Source organism: Jaculus jaculus, chromosome 13 (assembly GCF_020740685.1).
Source record: "Jaculus jaculus isolate mJacJac1 chromosome 13, mJacJac1.mat.Y.cur, whole genome shotgun sequence".
Taxonomy (NCBI): domain Eukaryota; kingdom Metazoa; phylum Chordata; class Mammalia; order Rodentia; family Dipodidae; genus Jaculus; species Jaculus jaculus.
In genome coordinates, this window is record NC_059114.1 from 71,265,551 (window position 1) to 71,287,713 (window position 22,163).

General features: G+C 37.1%; 1 protein-coding gene across 5 annotated transcripts in view; it reads left to right on the top strand.

Annotated features, from left to right (window-relative positions):
* Lmbrd2 (LMBR1 domain containing 2) overlaps positions 1–14,630 on the top strand; it is a 55,309-nt gene extending 40,679 nt beyond the window's left edge. For all 5 annotated transcript variants that reach the window (XM_045132441.1, XM_045132440.1, XM_045132444.1 and 2 more), the window contains exons 14-18: positions 1,152–1,255; positions 3,619–3,665; positions 5,251–5,356; positions 6,777–6,903; positions 9,120–14,630. In XM_045132441.1, coding sequence (XP_044988376.1) covers positions 1,152–1,255; positions 3,619–3,665; positions 5,251–5,356; positions 6,777–6,903; positions 9,120–9,180 — 445 coding nt within the window. In that variant the 3' untranslated portion in view covers positions 9,181–14,630. The remainder of the gene's footprint in view (positions 1–1,151; positions 1,256–3,618; positions 3,666–5,250; positions 5,357–6,776; positions 6,904–9,119) is intronic.
* Positions 14,631–22,163: the final 7,533 nt, after the last annotated feature.

The following is a 22,163-nucleotide window of genomic DNA, read 5'->3' on the forward strand; positions in this document are numbered from 1 at the left end:
GGGCATGGCACATGCCTTTAATCCCTTTAACCCTTTAATCCCAGCACTCTGGAAGCAGAGGTAGGAGGATCACAGTGAGTTCAAGGCCACCCTGAGTCTACATAGTGAATTCCAGGTCAGCCTGAACTAGAGTGAGACCCTACCTCAAAAAAAAAAAAAAATTAAATAAATAAAATATAGAGTAATTTCCCCAACATAAGATATAGTGATCATTTTATAATGTTTAATTAAAAAGTACTGTTTAAATGGAGTTAACTAGTTCTCAGGAAGAAAATAGAGCATTCAAATAAATGTACATAGTTAACTTGTCTTTGTGTTTTTGGTTTTTGTTTATTTTTATTTATTTGAGAGTAACAGACAGAGAGTGAAAGGCAGAGAGAGAGAGAGAGAGAGAGAGAGAGAGAATGGGCACACCAGGGCCTCCAGCTGCTGCAAATGAACTCCAGACATGTGCTCCCCCTTGTGCATCTGGCTAATGTAGGTCCTGGGGTATCAAGCCTTGAACTGGGGTCCTTAGGCTTCACAGGCAAGCACTTACCCACTAAGCCATCTCTCCAGCCCTGTGTTTTTGTTTTTTGAGATAGAGTCTCACTGTAGCCCAGGCTAACCTAGAACTCACTCTGTAGTCCCAGGCTGGCCTTGAACTCATAGCAACTCTCCTACTTCTGCCTTCTGAGTTCTGGGATTAAGGGTGTGCCACCATGCCTGGCATAGTTAAGATTTTCTAAGCAAGGTGTGGTGACCACTACCTCTAATCCCAGTACTCAGGAGGCTAAGCAAGAGGATCAGCATGGGTTAAGGCCATAGACAGTGAAGTACTGAGCACAAGATTTCTTCTTTTTCAATTGCCTTTTCTTATTTTCAAGAAAAAGTGTCACTCTATAGGGTGGGCTGACCTTGAACTCATGGCAGTCCTCCTGCCTCAGTCTCCCAAATGCTGATGTTTTAGGCATAAGCCCCCATAACAGGCTGGACATAAGCTTCTTAGAGAAATAATGTCTTCCTGAAGAATGACAAGAAGTAACACTTTGTAACTTGACACGATAACTAATAAGGAATGGTTTGGGAGGAGTGAGAATAGTGAAATACAGTTATTTGAATTTTTACGAAGTGAAATAATGCTCATCTTTTTGAAAATCTACTTTTATTAGTTTGGGAACCCGTTGTCTGAATCTTCTCGGTTTCCAGCAGTTCATGGGAGATAATGATATGACATCAGACTTAGTCGATGAAGGAAAAGAATTGATCAGACGAGGTAAGATATATTTTTTTAAATAAGCGAAGGGGGCTGGAGAGATGGCTTGGTGGTTAAGGTGCTTGTCTGGGAAGCCAAAGAACACGTTTTCAAATTGCCAGGTCCCATGTAGCCAAATGCAAAAGCGATGCCAGTGTGCAATGTGTACAAGGGGCCGCACATGTCTGGAGTTCATTCACAGTGGCTGAAAGCCCTTGGCATATCCATTCCCCCCGCCCTCTCTGTCTGCCTCTTTCTCAAAAATAAAATAAGTGAAGGAAAACTGCTAGGTGCTAAGACTCAAAGTATAAAATTAATGTTTGGATACTTTAAAAATAATTTTTAACTTGTCTTAAGAAATTGCAAATTAAAAAGCCGGGCGTGGTGGCGCACGCCTTTAATCCCAGCACTCGGCAGGCAGAGGTAGGAGGATCGCTGTGAGTTCGAGGCCACCCTGAGACTACAGAGTTAATTCCAGGTCAGCCTGGGCTAGAGTGAGACCCTACCTCGAAAAAACCAAAAAAAAAAAAAGAAAGAAATTGAAAATTATTTCAATGAGTTTGCCTAAAAATACCATTTATGATCTTAGTGTTTGTGTAAATGAGCTTTCTGTCTCTATGACAGAAGGGAAGATTTCTTTTGGCTCACAGCTGCCCTTGTGAGGGAATACATCGTGTCAGGTAGTATATGATAGAGGAAATGAATGTATCTCATGGTGACCAGCAAAAAAATGAGTGACACAGGAAAGGGCCAGGGTCCAGATAACTGCTTCAAAGGCATACTCTCTGTGACTTAATTTCCTTCCCATAGACCTCACCTCCTAAAGTATTTGTTTGTCCAGGTAGAATCTTGCTCTAGCCCAGGCTGACCTAGAATTCACATTCACTATGTAGTCGCAGGATGTCCTCAAACTCAGTCATCCTCCTACCTCTGCCTCCTAAGTGCTGGGATTAAAGGTGTGCACCACCATGGCCTTCTAGCCATGGGCTTTTGATCTGATTTTCAGTACCAGGCATGTATTCCCCTGTGAAGTGGGCCTCAAGTCCAGTCACAGAGCTGTTGGTTACTCCCATAATCTTTATAGTTTATGGATCCTTAGGAAACATTTAAGATCCAAAGTCCAACAGAGCTGTTTTCGTGTTCATACAAATTTACCCAGTTTTATATAACCCTCAAACATCCATCCACTTAAATAATTACTAGTTTGATACTACATGGGAAAGCATTTAACCAAGGCTTTTTTTCCCCCATAGAATAATAATCTTTGAAATGAGAATGTGAGTGCCATTGAAATATATAGTACTTTCTTAACACCAAATGACAAACTTAAATGTACTAATTTTTCTGATGTTTGAGTAATAGTAGAATTTAAAAAATAAAACCTTCACTTTGAGACACTGGTTCTTACAGTCTCTAAAATTAGCTAGTATTGCCATCAAGTGCTGTTACAGGAAGGGAGTATGAGTTGCTGTAATAGTTCTGCTTTTTGCATTCACTGGAGCTCACCTGGTATATCTGACTAATCCTGAATAAGTTCTATGAGAATGTTTACTTGGAAGATTTTAGAGAAGGACAGCCAGAAGCATGAGTCTGTAGAACATATCCTAAGGGAAATTAGGTCTCCAAGTGCTGAGTATATAATCGGAAGAAAGTAATAAGGGAAGACTTAACCAGGGGGGGAGAAAAAAAAAGCAGGTTTGCACTTAGTTTATAAGAAGAGACTAAGCCGGGCTGGAGAGATGGTTTAGCAGTTAAGGCATTTACCTGCAAAGCCAAAAGACGCAGGTTCAATTCCCCAGGACCCATGTAAACCAGATGCACAAGGGACACATGTATCTGGAGTTTGTTTGCAGTGGCTACAGGACCTGGCACACCCATTCTCTCTCTGTCTTTCTTCTCTCTCTCTGATTGCAAATAAATAAATTTAAAAATAGAAAAAAAAGAGAGACTTAAGCCAGGCATGGTGGCATATGCCTTTAATCCCAGCACTTGGGAGGCAGAGGTAGGAGGATCGCTGTGAGTTTGAGACTACAGAGTGAATTCTGGGTCAGCCTGAGCTAGAATGAGACCCTGCCTCAAAAGAAAAAAAAGGGGGGGGGAGACTAAAAGAGAACAGAAGTTAAGAGAAACAAATTTTGTATCCCCATGAAGAAGAATCTTTTCCTTCACTAAAGATACATAAGTGAACTACAAGGCCATCTCTTAGAAAATTGGTGCTACAAGACTGTTATGATAAACAACCTCCCACTTCAGCTTAACAATAACTTTTAAATTTTGTAATAGTTTAAAAGAAATGCCAGTTATATCCTGGTGTTTTTATTCCAGTTACTCTCTGTCTAATAAACTGTATTATGCCAAATTTGAGGCTGTTTTTCTGTCTCTAGAGAAAAGGAAAAGGCAAAGGCAAGAGGAAGGTGAAAACCGAAGGAGAGTAAGTACAAAATTTTACTAAATTTCTGTAACCTAAGATTGAATATGAAATGTCATAGAATTTTACTTATTGAAATAACTACTGAAAGAAAAACAGTGGTAAACTGGCATAGGTTGTATTTTTAAAGAAAGGTGAATTTAATACTTTTACATATGCATATGCTAAGTTTACAGTCATATTTCTCCGGAAGAAGTCATAGTAACAAATTATAGCATTGTGTCCAACATTAATCAATTTCTTGTCTTAATATGTACTCTGTATTTATTAATGAGTGAACCAATTCTTGAAGTAGTTTTAAATGTTTAAAATGGTTATGCTTTTTTATAATATGACATTAATTTTTTCCTCATCAATTTCTCTTTAGTTCTCCCTTTGCTGAGCAAACCTCTTAGAATTTGAAAAGCAAAGATCTATTCCTAGTTATCACATATTTTTAACACATGGATGTTTTGTACTGGGAAGTAAAGACTAACAAGAGACTTGATGGTTGTTTTTGTATGTTTTAGGATAAACTATGTGAAAAGGAAACTTTTTTTTTTTTTTAAAGGCATAACTACAACCAGACACTAAAAGTTACTAGAGATAGATTTCACCACCCTATGGTAATTTTAACTTCCACACTTTACCAGAATTGTAATAGGCTCCTCAAACATTTTAAAAAAAAAACAGAATCAAAGTGTTCCTCTAAATCTGACATGAATGTGTTCCTGCATTGTTCAGGAGGCTAAGTAATCTCAAATGACCATTATAAGAATTTAATATATAAACTCTCAATGATTTTACTGTCTTTATGGTAACTCATAAGTTTGCGAGTCTTACTCTAATTATGCCTGCTTATATACAACTTTAATTTTTCTATCAAGAATACATTTTCAAGTATCTAATATTTCTAACTTATTTGAGTAAAAAAAGTTTTATCACATTAATTAGTTATAGATTTTTGGAATTGTTATTCTAAACTTGTAGTTGTGGTATTTTCAAGTCTTAAAATAATAGGTAAACATCAGAGCTAGAAAAACATGTCTTCATTAACATTTAAAAAGCTGGTGAGATGGCTCCATGATGAAGAGCACTTAACTGTGCAAGGATTAAGCCTGAGGAGACCTGAAAGACAACTTGAGTTCCATCCTCAGGACTCACATAGACAGTTGAGTGTGGCTGGCTATGAGTATCTGTAACTCCCATCTTCTAGGGGAGCAGAGATCCCAAAATCTCAAAAGCCTACCAAAAAAAAAAAAATGGTATGCTCCAGGATCAGTAAGTGGCTCTGTCTCAAAAAAGAATGAGGAAGGGCAGTTGGAGCAGGACACTTGACATTCTGCTCTGGCACTACAGGCGATCTCATGGGTGCCACATGGGCATATACACATGCGTGCATACGCACACATGCACATGCACAGACACACAGTTACATTTTCACCCAAGCAAAAAGCTTTAAGTAAACTGATTTTAAAGGTTCTTTGAAATTATACTAATTTCTAATAAATTTATGATGAAAAAGTTATATTACTCTGCATATAGAATCTGGACAGTATCAAGTCATTTAATCTCTGTTCTTTTGTTATATTTATTTGCTTTTTTCTAGGAATGGAAAGAACGTTATGGACACAATAGAGAAGATTCCACTAGAAACAGAAATGTTCATCCAGACCCCAAGGAATCAAATTTCTCAGATACTACTACCAATTGGTGTAAGTAATTTATTCCTTGTTTGCTTTATCAGATTATGTTAAATGTGTAGAAACGGAGACCGTACCTATCTAGAAATGCCTTTGTGGAATCATATGCATGTCTGTAATGACTTTCCCACATTCCTTAGCATACACAAGGAAGGGGAAACTTGGACATCAAATGAATAGTTGAGAGTACTAATCTATGTGGCATAAGCACATGCTCTCGACATGTCATTATTTCTACTATTTGCCTTTGTCTTGATCAGTCTTTTTCACTTTTCTACTAGTTGACATAGGTTGTCGGATATGATTAGAATTATTGATTAACTCATATTCAGGCACTTTCTCCCGTATACAGTGATAGAAAGGTTAACTTTTCTTCCTCAGGATGTTCACAGTTTAATGAGAGACTGATACCAAGCGGAAGCTGTCCACTATTGGTATGGGTTAGGAAACCTGCCTAAAGCACTGACCCTGCACTAGTGTGAGGCAGAAGCCATTTGCCCTTGGGGAGGTAACAGGAAACTCATTTTTGCCTAGGACCTTGCATCATGCAGGAAGCAGAGTTTGTCCCTAGAGAAGATCACATCTCCTGAGGGACCCTCACCAGTAAGGCTTCAGTGCACAGCATTCTGCCTCAGATGGAGGATGAAGCAGGAAATTTGAGACCCTCTCCCTCTAGACTACATGCTTTTCACAACAGTAACCTACTGTTGGAGAAGGAGGAGAAACATGGGGACCCTTCTATGACATACATGAAATCTGAGGGTGAAAAACATATACTGAGACCAACCATCTGACATTTGAGGTCCTGCTAAGAATGAGGTAATAGCATCTGCTGCCAGAAAAAAAAAAATGTGAGATCCATGGAACCTTACAGGGACTAAAGCAACAACAACATCCAAATCCATATTAACTATATATTAGATTTGTTTGTTCCCTCAACGTGACCTAATAGAAGCATGTGCATTCTGGGCATACCTGTGCTTTATCTTAATTGCTAAATTCTTTTAACTGAAATATCTGGCATTTAATAAAACATTCTGAGCTATACAAGAAAGCAAAATAAGAGCTATCTTCAAAACATAAAACATATTAGACTTAGAAGTATCTCAGGTGTAGGAACTATCAGAACAGTGACAAAACAATGAATTAATATGCTAAAAGATGTAGTGATGATGCCATACTTAAATATTATTTCTAGTTCATATTATCAAAGTCTACATACTATATGTGCTTCTGATCTTAGTACAGGGAGAAATTTTCAATTATACTGTTTACAGTCTGAATCTGACTTTCAAAGAATGAAATAAGTATTTGTCTTTACCAATAACCTTTAGATTCTTTGTAATCTTGATTTTTCTTTCTGTGGGTCTGGAGGCTATTACTCATAAGTTAGAAGACACTAAAGTAGACTTCTTTTTCTTCCTTTGAGCAGCATCCAAATACACAAGGGGTAATAACAGGACTGAGAGGGACCGAATAGAACTGCTTCAAGATGCAGAACCTTTGGATTTTAATGCAGAAACATTCACTGATGATACTCTTGAATCTGAATCAGGAAGGTGAGTTCTGGCTGTCATTTCAGTTCTAGTATTCCTCTAAAACTTTATTAACATACTGATATGAGAAAAGCTTATAAACAAATAATTAAATACAATTAAAAATTTTGGACTGTGGATATAGCTGATTCTTTTAAAAATATAGCATTTTGCTAGGTGTGGTGACACATGCCTATAATCCTAGCACTTGGGTGACTGAGGCAAGAGAATCAAAGTGAGTTGAAGGCCACCCTGAGATACATAGAGAATGCCACACCAGCCTGAAAAACATAGTGAGACCCTGTGATTCAAAAAAGCAAAATCAAAACATCAGTGCTGGGCGTGGTGGCACATGCCTTTAATCCCAGCACTTGGGAGGCAGAAGTAGGAGGATCACTGTGAGTTTGAGGCCACCCTGAGACTCCATAGTGAATTCCAGGTCAGCCTGGGCTAGAGTGACACCCTACCTCAAAAAGCTAAAAAAAAAAAAAAAAAAAAATCAAAAAAAATCATATCATTCAATAGTTGTAATATATATGTGCGTGTGTGTATACATCACTAATGATATTGTAAATAAAAATAATTTAAATATATAACTGATTCATAATAATATTTATATCCCTTTTATGACAATTCCAGTTATAAAATTCATTATGTTTACTAAAGTCTGTATAACTGTATCTTCATGTTAGACACAATTCTAAGCATGGTGACATTTTATTTTATGATTAAAAATCTAATTGGATAGCAACAACAAAAAAATACCTTGGAATAACACTAACCAAGGGTGTGAAAGACTTATATAATGAAAACATAAAAACACTCAAGAAATAAATTGAGGAGGTCTTGAGAAGATGGAAAGACCTCCCATGCTCCTGGATAGGCAGAATTAACATTGCAAAAATAGCAATACTAGAAAAAGCAATTTAATGTAATACCAGTAAAAGTCCCAGCATTATTATTCACAGAGATAAAAATGATCTCAAAATTCATATGGACTGGCTGCAGGCCTCAGATATCCAAGCACATCCTCAGCAAAAGAAACACCTCTGGAGGTATCACTATACCTGATTTAAACCTATATTACAAAGCCATACTAACAAAAACAGCATGGTACTGGCATAAAAACTAGAACATAGACCAATGGAACAGAATTGAGGATCCAGACTTTAGCTACTTGATCTTCAACAAAGGCCCTAGTAATATAGACTGGAAAAAAAGATAGTATCTTCAACAAATGGTACTGGACAAACTGGATAACTATATGCAGAAAAATAAAACTAAACCGACCCATCTCACCATGTACAAAAATCAAGTCCAAATGGATCAAGACTGGAAACTCTGCAACTATTGGAATTAAAAATAGAAGGAACTTTTCTCGATATAGGAGTGAGAAAAGACTTCCTTAACAAAACCCCAGTAGCTCAAGAACTTAAACAATCACTCAACTATTGGGATCTCATGAAGCTGAAAAGTTTTTTCACAGACAAATATACAATAAGCAGAAACTATAGACTACCCACAGAATGGTAGAAAAGTTTTGCTGGCTATTCAACTGACAGAGGCCTAATTTCTAGAATTTACAAAGGTCAAAAACCTAAACAATAACAAGATTCAACAACCCACTCGTAAAGTGGGGCAGAGAATTGAACACGAAGTTCTTGGAAGAAGAAATACAAATGGCAAATATACACTTAAGAAAATGTTCAACATTCCTAACCATCAGGGAAATGCAAATTAAAACAACAATGAAATTCAACCTTATCCTAGGAAGGATAACAAACATTAAAAAATCAAATGAAAAGAAATGATGGCAAGGACATAGAGAAATAGGAACCTTCATTCACTGTTGGTGGGAATGTAAGATGGTACAACCACTATGGAAAGCAATATGGAGACTCCTGAAAAGGTTGACTATAGAGTTACTACCAGACCCAGTTATTTCCTTACTGGGTTTTACCCTAATAGCTGCATGCCTCAGTTCAGAGATATTTGCTCAACCATGTTTATAGCTGCTCAATTCATAATAGCTAAGAACTGGGATCAACCCAGATGCCCATCTTTGGATGAGTGGATAACCAGGATATGGTATATCTACATGATGGCTTCTACTCAGCAGTTAGAAAAAAGTGATACAATGAAATCTGAAGAGAAATGGTCAGACTTGGAGCAGATCATACTTTCCTTTCCTCCTTGGTTAATTTCATGCCTCAAATCATCTCTGTATGTTCACTTTTTAGGTATCAGCCTGGTGGACGATATCTCTCCATGTCTTCCAGCGTCATATTTGAAGATATCTAAAGTTGGAAGAAATTCATGGATCAACTACCCAAGGTCAACACATCAGCTTTGTGGCCTAGAATTTTCTCTGCACTCTCCATGAAAAGTATCAAGACAAACTGAAAAAGCAATGAGAATTAGTTACATCTTAGTCGGTTATAATTCACTGATTAGAGTATCATCTTTTCTAATAGGACTTGTCATATACCATCTGAAGGGTCTGCCTTAGAAATATAGTTACAATGGAAGGATTTAATTCACGAAAATAACTCATGAAAGTAATATTTTGAGAACATGTAACTCAGTTTGTTTCAGATTAATTTTTTTCAGGAGAGTTATTTTAAAGGTCCAAGAAAACTATAAGTCATACTAAATGGTATAGTTTTGTTATTGTGATTTACATTTTTACTGTTATAAAAAATATATTCAACTTGTATTTTCCAAAGAAATGAAAGTTCATTGAGACCTCAGATAATAACCATAGTTACAAAGTCCATGTCTTAAACTAAGTTATTTATCAGACATAACTGAATGTACCAAGTTCTTTTTCAGATCTACATACAAGCTTGTGGGATTTTTGCATGCATAATTAAGATTATATGTCAGGTGGTAGTATTAGTGTCTTTAGCATGTGTTTTCTAATCATGGGATGTCTTATCCTTTCAGTCATCACAGTAACTAGATTTATTATGCTTTTGAGATTTTCATTTCAGAGAAAAGTATTCACCTTTAACATTTAGCATATTGACTTACTATGGCTTATTCCATTTGAGAAGAAATTCTAATGGTGAATGTCAATTAATCTTGCAAGAGTCTTCAACACAAAGCTGCCTGTTGATGCTGTTTATATATATATATTTGGTCATTCAAAGGTTAAAAAAAAATGAATCCATTCATTATTATTGCAAGCACTTAAACTTAAACTTAAACTTAAACAGAGGCTTATACAAAACAGAAAGTGATATTAGAATGGAACTATGTAATAATGGCTTGTTAGTTAAACATGCTTATCATTTTAATTGGTTGTCTTAGCCTTTAAGTTTAAGCTGAAGCTAGGTATTGTATCTTAAAGCACCAGTATTTGGGATTAAAGGAATGCACCACCATGCCTGGCATGAATTTAAATTTTTTAGTTTATCCTTTAGTAAGGGTTATTTCATAAATATCTGAGGATAATAGTTCTCTGCAGGTACTGAAAGGAGTAGTTCATCCTAATTATTTTATTTTTTTATAATTGAACTTTTATGAGCTTTGAAATTAGATCCCTTTTAAAATAATTATCACTGGATAGATTTACTCTGAAATGAAGGTAATGTAGCATGCTTAATCTAAAGACACACAAAACAGCCTTTTATTATGAAGTGTGGTCAGAATGATAGGCCAGGAGCAGCAAGGATGTAATGCTATTTATAATTACATGATTGACTCCTTGAGTAACTTGAGTAGATAGTAACCTCTCAGTGCCTCAATTTCTTCATTTTTAGTATGAAGAAAATATTGCTGTTTACCTACTGGTCTACCTCACAAAACTGTGAGGGATTAAGCTGATGTTATACTAGTGTTAGAAGACAAAGCCAGTTGTTAGCTGTGCTATTTTTTCTAGTAGTATTTGAAAGTGATGGATGGGAAAAATGGTCATCACATAAATGGGTCAAATTGCTTAATTTTACAGAGAAACTTACAAATCCCCAAAGCAAAAAATCCCTTTTTGACTAATTTATGACTAATTTTGTGAAAGTGTTTTATCACTTAGTATTTGGATTTACTTTAGAATATTTTTTAAATATAATATTATTACCAGGTTTTGTCTTGGTATACATATGCTCTCATAGAAGGACAAAAGTTGTCAAAATTTATAATTTTATAATTAATGCCCTAAGACATGTGGATAGAAATGTATAAAGGAATGCTGGTACTTTCCTTTATACTAAATGTTATGGTTGCAGTAGTTGAAGCACATGTGTGTGTGTTTATGTGTGTGTGTGTGTGTGTGTGTGTGTGTGTCTGTGTGTGTACTTCATAAATAGTGATTCCCATTATGGCTTCTGAATTATTGCCAAGATAAGTTTTGGTTGCTTCAATGATCCAGAGTATTCAAATTTTGAAGTCATTCATTTATCTTACAATATTTTATATACTACACCCATATAGAAGTCACTTTGCTGGTAAAATTGAGTTTATAGGGTTAGGATTTAACCCCAGAAGACTGAGCTTATTTCTGGGGAACTAAGTTAATATTTCCTATCATGTGTAAAACACCTACAATATGTACTTTTTTTCTGGTAAAGGCATCTGTTATGAAATAACACTACTATATAATACTTTACATGCAAAGTGTATTTCATAAAGAATTATTTCCTGTACTTTCTGGTCTTACATAATAATAAACACCTGGCTAGGATTACATAATTTTTTTGAGCCAGGGTTTTGTGTAGCTTTGGCTGGCTTCAGATTTGCTGTTTAGTTGAAGATGACCTTGATCATATGATCCTCCTGCTTCCCCATGCTCAGCTATATTGTTTCTTAAACAGTTGCTAAGTATGGATATTTAGTGAGCCAATAACTAAAAATAACCATTATAGAAAATATTAATCTATGAAATTCATGAATCTCCTATACATTGATAATTTTATTTTTCCTGCATAAATAAAACTTTTTTATCAATAGAACATTTTATAAGAAATATCCTTACAGTAAGAATTGAAGTATAAATCCAATTATAAAAATTGGCTGTTCTTACCACATGAATACAAGTGCTTTAGAATAATTTCATCACACAAGGGGACCCTCATTTTATAAAAATAGTAAGAGGTAAATCATAGTATTCAATTTCCCTACGTAACAATAGATCAACAGTCCAAGCATTCAAAAAGAAATGCTGCCATTTGATTTGGTTTTTGCTTCTATTGTTTATTTAATTTGCCAGTTCACAACTTTCAGCATAATATGTCCCTAATTAAATGTGGATAGCCAAGTCATTGTGTTTTTAGTGTTATTTGCATGTTAATGAACAAATTTCATTTACCTTCATTTACAAACCATATTTGATGCATTTAATAAGTATAGGGAATGATTCAGATAAAATATTAATTGCCATGTTAAGTGGAAAATAAATTCTATATAAGGCAGCTTTTATGCTTGTGATTTTAGTGGGCCATGGCTGAAAAATTGCAAGAGTGAAATAATATTTGTGTTGAAACAAAAATATGTCCCTGATAAATCTCAGAATACTTGAATCTTCAAAGTGTAATGAACCATGTTATACTAAATTTTAAAAGTTAAGAAGTAGACAGATTTAGGGTTTTGTCTTTTTTTCCCCTCCCTCCTTTACTCCTGTCTTCTGTCTGTCTTTACAGTATGACTTTCAGTATGCTGATAGGTTTTTTCTTTCTTACAATATGTTCTGTGGGTAGAGTTGCTTGTGATGAGCAGTGTACTTAGAAGGAACTGATTCTGACTACATATCCCAATACTTGAAATCGCGTATTGTACCTAAATAGAACAGAGTTTGTCAGACAACGAAGCAATGTCTGAATGTAAATGTGAAGTATGCTAACTCAGTGTTCTTGCTTTTAGGTCACTAAGGAGAGCATGTCAGTAAAATGAGTTATTTCTGTATAATAATTTTTATATTAATCTGCCCTAAAAACTCAAAATATTAAGAATTGTGAGATCTTTTATCTTAAAAAGAAATACATAAATAATAAACTGGGTTAAAATTTTCCTTAGGAAAGAGGGAATAATATAAGAGGGTTCTATGAGCCTTTCTAACATATGAATTTATTTTGGAAGAGTACATCCAACTCTGACTTTTTCCTGTCCAGAGACATGGACTATCAGGCAGGTTAACAATCACCATTCTCAGCTCCTGGATACCAGACTCTACATGCTTATCTGTTCAGTGGGGTGGGCACTAGTCCAGTCCTATCCTTTCCTATCCTATCCTCCTTCCCACTCTTAAGGAAAAATTCTTAATTCTTTCTGTTCACCAGTTATAACAAAAAAATAATCATTTCAACTATTTTTTCATTGAGGTCGACTGAGGCTTTTCTATAATGTTAAAAAAAAATAATTTATTACCAATGAGAGAGAGAGAAAGAGAGAGAGAGAGGGAGAATGGGTACACCAGGACCTCCTCCCACTGCAAACAAACTCCAGATGCATGTGCCACTTAATGCATCTGGTTTTTAAGTAAAACTATGACATTGTGTTCTTCTTATTGTTATCCTAAAAGAAATTTGTTATTAAGACACTCCTTGGGGAAAATTAACTGTTTTTGTTTTTCCCTCCAGCAAACCTTTTCTTTTGTGGTCATTTTGACCTCAGATCATTATGTAAAAGGATACTTTACTATGTTTGCTGTAAAAGAGTAGGAAGAGTGGCTTACTATGGCAGACATATGTAGGATAAGTTCAATACATTAAGCTGTAACATCATTTAGAGTTGTTATTACTGGCATTAATCTTATCAGCCTATCCACTTAGACCTGTATTTATCAAATGAATACTGGCTAGCATCTTTCCTATTTAATAGTGTGTCAAGATGTAGGGGAGAGATTGTGTTATTTATTTTTTAAGGTAATCCAATGGATTTGTTTTGTCCGTGTTTGAAAACAACTTGTAGGCTTTTTCTTATTTTAGGAGGTAGAGAATATGTAGATTATCTTTTAAATTACTATAATTAATATATATTTATAAATTATAGTATTGAAAAGTGTAGAAGAGCGCTAATTATTGATGTTGCTACTTCCTGGTATTTAATTTTTATAAGTGTTTTTGTAACTACTAATTATTAGTTTTGCTTTTACATAGTTTTAAAATCTTCCTCAAATAAGTTCTGGCCAGACCTGTTTCCTTAGGACAGTATTCTAAAGTTCAGTAATCTGGTGTGAATTTCAATACAAGTCCATCTCCTCAGTTTCTTTTTATATGTACCAGTACCCAAGAAAAGTATTCCAGAAGCCTAATTTCTGCATTGCATTAGTAAAGTGCTTATTATTTTGCTTATATCTGATTCAGTTGACTAGATGAAAAAAAGGTAAAAAATCTTTTCAAATGTTCATCTAATATTTTAAAAATGTTAATTGACTATTTTAATTTTGTGTGCATGATGCCAAATTTATCTTTAATCAGCCTTATGATCTGCTGTATAATGGCAAATGTTTTCCTACCTAACCAGTGGGGTTGTAGATATAACTATTTGTCTCTGTAAATTCTCACTACATTTTCAAATATGTTTTTGGAAAAAGCTAAGAAGTATGCTACCTGTAGGTAAATTAGCATTTTTGCCCTTATCTATGCATAATGTTCTCTCAGATTGATTTTCACAAATTCACTGACTTGCAGTTCCTTTGTAATACTGTAATTTATTGTGGTGTAATGAATTTTTTGAAATGTTTCTATGATGAGTTGTTAAAATATAGGAAGTTGCATAGCTTTGCATGAAATAAAATACATTTCTGTGAGCTATAACCTACTTTGTTATTTCTTTGTGCATTTTACTTCATTGAGATTAAACTCTTTTGAAAAGATTTAGATATTTAGCAATTTTTTTTTTGCTTGTGTGTGTGATGCATGCCACATGTATGTGCTCTTTACATGCACCATGCACTCCCTCATGGGTGAAATGAATTTGCCATAACCTCACAGCTCTTCTTCCTTTTCATTCTTGTTTGAGTCCAAGTTTTACTGATCCTGAAACTTGCCATTTTCTGGAAATTCCTGCTGTCCTATGAGACATTGTGGCCACTCCCAGCTGTTTATGTGAGTTCAGGAGATTCAGGTTTAGGTGGTCTCATGCTTGTGCAGGAAGCACACTTAACCACTAAGCCATCTCTCCAGGTCAAAAGAAATGTTTACATCTAAATAATCAATATATATGACTTTGGAATTCACATTACATTTCCTTGTGCTTATATTTAAAACAAAAATTACTATAAGTACAAATATGTGAAAGTGAAAATGAGAAACAAATGGAAAAATTGAAACCACAAGCCAGCTTTTTGAAAAAAGTAAAGAATGTGATAAAAATTCTAGGCAGCCTGAGGAAGAAAAGGTAGATGCATGGGTTCAAGAAGAACAAAGGAAGACTGGCAGGCCCACTGCTTCTCCCTTGGTCTCTTCATGCCTGGGCTGTCTGTTAGGGATTCTGACCACTTTGAGTGTGGTCTTCCTTTGTCAGTCAGTAAATCATTTCTGGAAATGCCCTCACTGACATGCCTAGAGCTGGGTCTCCTTGACCATTCTAACTTCTATCAAGTCAGCAATCAAGACCAACCACTAAAAGATGTGGTGGATTGATTCAGGTGTCCCCCATAAACTTAGGTGGTGTGAAAGCTAGGTCCCCAGCTGATGGTAATTTGGAAATTAAAGACTGCTGGAGGCAGTGTATTGTTGGGGGCAGGCTTATGGGTATTATAACCAGCTTCCCCATGCCAGTGTTTGGCACACTCTTCTGTTGCTATTGTCCATCTGATGTTGGACAAGAGGTGATGTCCACTCTCTGATCATGCTATCGTTTTCCCTTGCCACTATGGAGCTTCCCCTCAAGTCTGTGAGCCAAAATAAAGGGTTTTTTTTTGTTTGTTTGTTTGTTTTTTATCTCAAGCTGCTCTTGGTCAGGTGTTTTCTGACAGCAATGCAAACCTGACTGAAAAAGTATAGTTGGTACTGAGAATTGGTGTCTTTGCTGCTAGAAACCTGACTGTGTGGTTTTTGGCCTTTTAGAACTGATTTTCAATAGGAATGTGGAAGGATTTGAAACTTTGGCCTAAGAGATGCCTTGCAGGGCTGTAAGTACAGCTTGATGGACTATTCTGGTCAGAGTTGAAAGACCTGAATGCAGTAAGAATGAACGACTGTGAGGTTTGGCTTATAAGGGTGAGAAAGAGCTTTGCCTGGACTGGGATAGAAGCAGTTTGCATGAAAGGCTTGCTGTTATGCCTGTGTCCTGAGAACTTGCGCAGGGTTGCATTGTGTAGAACTAGACTGGTGTGTACAGAGGGATAAGGCACAGAGAAAATGAACTCTTTGGGCCGAAACTTCTGCCCATTCAGCTGCAATTGTTTGAGAGATTACAACCATTGTGATTGGGCCAGCTGACCTACACTGGAACAACAAGAAGATCTAGACTTTTTTGAAGGGGTCTGAATACTCAAGGAGTATCCTGTTCTTCAAAGTCTGCTTTATACTTCCTTGCATTAACAAATTGGTACCTCACCTGATAAGAAATGCAGGGAAGAGAGGGTCATTGAATTTGCAACATTTGGAAATGGCCATGGCCAGATTTGCTGGATGCCTGCATGGAGACCCGATAGAGCCATGAGTATAGACCCTGGGCTGCAGTGGAGACCCAGTGAAGATGCCTGGACCATGAGATGGCTGCTAAGGAGAGCTGTCGGCCCCAGATGAAGTTTTCCAGGACTATGAGTAGCCTAGCTGGACGTGAGGAATTGGAACTCCAGACATTTGTTGCTGGTTAGAATTATTGGACTTGGAGACTTGTCACTGGCTAGAGTTGTTGGGTTGGAGCTACAGAGTTTGATGTTTGTCCTGGTTGTTTTAAATCTTGTATTGGTTGAATATTTCTTTGCTATATCCAATCCCATCTTTTGCAGTGTGAATGTTTATTATGTGCCATTATGGGCTGTTTGAGTTTTTTTTTTTTTTTTTTTTTTTTTTGGTATTATGGCTCAGTTAAAAGACCTTGGACTATGTGAATGTTTGAACATCATTGGGATTGATAAAAGCTATGGGAACTTTTTAAGTTGGACTGAATGCATTGTATTTCTATATCATGGATGGTTATCATTTATGGGGGCCAGGGGAGGGATATGGTACTTTGATTCAGGTTTCCCCCATAAGCAAGTGGTCTGAAATCTAGGTCCCCAACTAATGGCAATTTGGAAATTAAAGTCTCCTGGGGGCAGTGTGTTGTTGGGAGTGGGTGTTATCACTAGCTTTCTCTTGCCAGTGTTTGGCACACTCTTCTGTGCTGTTGTGCATCTAATGTTGGACAGGAGGTGATGTCCACCCTCTGCTCATGGCATTGTTTTCTCCTACCATTATGGAGCTGCCCCTCGAGTCTGTAAACCAAAATAATCCTCCCCCCACCTCCCATCCCAGTTCCAAACTGCTCTTGGGTGTTTTCTGCCAGCAATGTGAACCTGACTGCAACAATAGCCAACAAAAATTCCCAAGTTTATGGGCTTAGGAGATGGCTCAGAGGGGTAAGAACACTTGCTTTGCAAAAATGAAGAACTAAGTTCATTCTTTAGCACTTGTGTAAAAATCAGGACGTGGCTGCACATGCCTGTAACCCCAGAGCTAGGGTGGACAGGGACAGAAAAGTTTCATGGGCTTGCTGAATAGCAGTCCAACCAAAAAGTGCTGTGAGCTTCAGGTTAAGTGAGAGACCCTGAGTCAAGCAAATAAAGTGGAAGAGCAGTGCAGGAGACACCCTCCTCTGGCCTCTGCATGCATGTACCTGGGGTTTGCACGTCTGTATACACACAGAGACAATATGCTACATGCATCAAATAAAAATTCCTGGGGAGTTAAAACTACTGTGAGGCCTAATACTTAATTAAAATGTTAATTTAAAAAAAGACATCATGAACTGCTTTATTTTCTGCCAAAAAGTAAATTTTTGTCCACCTGTTTGATATGTCATCTGCAAAGGAAAACAACTTTTACTCATAAGCCTAGAAAGCTTAACCAGGGCCAAGTAGATTTTTATAATGAATACAGAGTAGCTTAGTACTCTAAATTTATTTTTGTGATGTTTCAAATCAAACCCAGGGCTTCATGTATGCTACGCAAGTACTCTGGATTTAGATTCCAGAGTGCTCACCATTACACCATAGAACTCCTGGCAAGGACTCTTTACCATTGAGTTACTCCCCTAGACCTAATACTTTAAACTCTAAGAACTCTAGAGACTATAAATGTTAATAGATTAGGTTTTCTGGACCATGGGTCATGTCTAAATCATTTCTACATCATCTCTACAGCCCAACATGAACTCTGCAATGTATACTGGACAAAGGAAAGAGGAGATTAAAAGGTGGGGGCTGGGAAGATGGCTCAGTAGTTGAAGTTGCTTGCTTGCAAAGCCTGTTTGCCTAGGGTTCAGTTCCCAAGCCACTTGTATTAGTCAGAGTTCTCTAGAGGAACAGAACCGCTAGAATGAATTATATTAAAAAAGGACCAGCACTCGGGAGGCAGAGGTAGGAGGATCGCTGTGAGTTTAAGGCCACCCTGAGACTCCATAGTGAATTCCAGGTCAGCCTGGGCTAGAGTAAGACCCTACCTCAAAAAACCAAAAAAGGAATTTATTGGATTAGCCCGAGAATCAAGGAACCTGGTAGCTGGTCAGTCCATGTGGCCAGATACCTCAGCAGTCCCAATCCGGCACTGAAGGCCTGTAGGCTTCCTGAGGATCCACTGGTTTTCAGTCCACGCTGGTCTTCAATCCATGCTGGAAGGCAGCAAGCAGCTCTGGCAGCCAAATGGAAGGAAGGGGCTCTTTTTACCCAGAACTTCATTATGTAAAGTCCCCCCTCTGAGAGGGCCCTCTGCCCTGGGGGAAGAGCTCACCCTGGGGAAAGGACTTCCTCCTTCAGTTAATCCTTGTGGAAGCAACCTCTGAGACCCAGTGGAAGAGATTTTTGTGGATTACTAAACAGATCAAATTGACAACACCTTAACCATCACACCACTCATGGGTAAGTTGCACCATGAAAGTGGTACGATTGTCTGGCATTCATTTGCAGCTACAAAAGGCCTTGGCACTTCCTTTCCCCACCCTCTACCATGCAAATAAAATTTTAAAAAAGATTAAAAAGTGACCACAGAGCTCATAACAGCAGAACATTATGGAAAAGATATGGTTACCCATATTTATATCTCTGGCTCTGCCCCATTATAAAATCTATCATATTTCATCCTGTAAAGATAATGTTTTCATCTCATTTTTTATTTATATTGGAATTTAAGCTTTAATTTTGATCCAGGTGTTTGCTGAAACATTAAATTTCTAAAGTAAATTTTAAGGTTGTAGATAAAATGTTTCAAATAGTCAAGGGATAAAAATACACGGTCAAAAGATTTGTTTTCCTCTCTCTCCCCTTCTTTCTATGTCAAATAAATAAATTAATTAAATTTTTTTTTTAAAGGGCTGGAGGGATGGTTTAGCGGTTAAGGCATTTGCCTGCAAAGCCAAAGGACCCAGGTTTGATTCCCCGAGACCCACATTAGCCAGATGCACAAGAGGGCACATGCATCTGGAGTTTGTTTGCAGTGGCTGGAGGCCCTAGCGTGCCCATTCTCTCTCTCTCTCTCCTTTCTCTGTCAAATAACTAAATTAATTAAATATTTTTAAAAAAATATTTGGTTTCAACCTTGAAACTGCTCATACTTTATCTAAGCAGCATTTAGCTTATTTTAATGAACTGTACTTTCAACTACCATAAACACAGTTTGCCATTTAATAGAGTCATCTTTTCATTTTTTTTTTTTTTTCTGAGGTAGGGTGGCCTTGAATTCATGGTGATCCTCCTACCTCTGCCTCACAAGTGCTGGGATTAAAAGTGAGTGCCACCATGCCCGGCAATCTTTTCATTTTTAATATGGGGGATATTCACATGTTTCAGTTGAATTATTTCTGCATTTTTGCACTTCCAAAAGACTAAGCACGTATGACCTAAGCCCCTTTGATCTCTGGACACAAAGGTTCTAAAATTCATGAAGTGAGGCAGGGATAGGCTCCCTTATTTACTTCTGAATTGGGTGCTGTTTTGAAATTTCTTCTTTAATGTTGTGGACTTACTCATATCAGTACCTTAAGATTATAGCTCCTCAAAGGTATTATATATTGATTGGTCAAGAAAGCGGAAACGTCAGGTACTTCACCAAAGGTGTTTAATAGTGGTGATTGATTACATGTGTTTACTCACAGAAAGAGCATCAATGGATCTATGTGCAACCCAGAGAGAAAATCTGCAGAAATAGTCACCCCCAGTTTTAGAAGAGCAAAAGCAAAGAGATTAGAGTTATGATTGAGAGTTTACAGGAGAGATATTGTAGAATTAGTGATCAGACCTCTGAGGAAAGGGCTTGCTCGCTCTTGGTGCCTCTATAGGAAGGCAATGAGACTGCTTCTAAAAGGAGCCAGAGGTGCAAAATGTCACTGTTGGACACATGCTCAAGTAGTTGCAAGACTCAAAAAGGAAGTTCTTTTTCTTTTTCTTTTTTTCTTTTATCTTTTTTTTTTTTTTTTCAGGCAGTCTCCCTCTGCAATCTCCTACTGGTAGAACCTAACAAGAAGGTGGAGGCAAAGTACCCTAGGAAATGTAGTTTTCAGAGTACCATCCTCAACATCACATGGAAAAAAAAAAAGAACATTTATAACTGAGAAATAATAGGTAATTAACCTATACATATAGGAATTATCTTGGCTCACTTTTGGGGGGGAGGGAAGGCAGGACTCCCAATTTACCTAGGGCTTTGTAGCCTAATGTTCAAAAGGACACAAACTCCTCTCACTGATCTTGTAAAAGCTTTATACTATGGTGCCCTTAGGAAAACAGAAAACATTTTGCTATGCCTAGAGTACCTCAGAAGTCTTTGAGATCAATTTTCAGCTCTATCACAAATCCAAATGATGTTAGAATGTCTTATGGTGGAGTCCCTGAGTTTGCTGATGATGTTTGCCTCCCACCTCCCACCCAAACAAAAGACTCTTCATGACTTTGCATTGTTCTCCCAGGAATTGGGGTATATATACTATTATTTCCCCACATATAGACAGTGCTACACAACGATAAAACATCTATTTGTTTTGCTTTTTGCTCTTCAGACTCCAAGAGATGTCTGCTCTTTCTGAAAGGCAGAGGGTATAGTCCCTCTAACCCCTAAGGGCTATAGAACAACATTATAGAAGCCAAGAAACTCAAGTTAACAGCCTCATCATACAGGATTTTAAATGGGAAATTTTTTTGATGGGGGCACTTGTTGAGTTAGGGTCTTCCTATAGCTCAGGCTGACCTGGAATCCACTATGTAGTCTTTGGGTGGCCTTGCGCTCATGGTGATCCTCCTACCTCTGCCTCCAGAGTGCTGAGATTTAAAGGCGAGTGCCACCACACTTAGCTGGGGAAATTTTTTTTTTAATTTTAATAAATGAAGGAAATCATTGGAAAAATATACTTTTTTTCTTTCTTTTTTATTTTATTTATTTACTTATTTGGTTTTTTCGAGGTAGGGTTTCACTCTAGTCTAGGCTGACCTGGAAGTCACTCTGTATTCTCAGGGTGGCCTCAAACTCACAGTGATCCTCCTACTTCTTCCTCCCAAGTGCTGGGATTAAAGGCATGCACCACCACGCCTGGCAAAAAATATACTTTTTATTAAATGAAAACTCACCAGTTGTACCAGTCACAATGGAAGGGGAGCATGACAGGGTGACAGTTAGGCTGCTTCTCTTCTGCCTTCTGCACTCAGGGCTGCTGTGCCCAGATGACCCCAAAGTTCTCTACCTTGGATAAGTGTAAAGACGGCACTGAGCATGCTAGAGAGTTGCATCTGAGGTATGGACAGAGGAGCCTCTGTAGGCCTTTGGGCTGGAATCAGATCCATCCCAAACATACCTTTGGGCTGGATCCCAGGAGCCATCCCCCAGTGACACCTCCTCCAGTCAGGCGGCTGGAGACCCACATTACAGGCTTAGTAAACACCTAAGTCTATAGGGGACATACATTCAGATATACTTTTAGAGGAAATGATCCAATAAGATGAAGGTCAGAGATGCAAGAAAACATTGAATAATAGAGGAGTCAGAAAATATATCAGTAGATCTAAGCAAGCCTTAATGCAATGAAATTTAAACACTAGTTTATATAATTAATCAATGCTATTAAATAATATGTAATTTAAACACCATTAATCATGAATACTGTTGTATGAAGTTAAAACTACAAACTCAAAATACATGACAAAAAGAACCTAA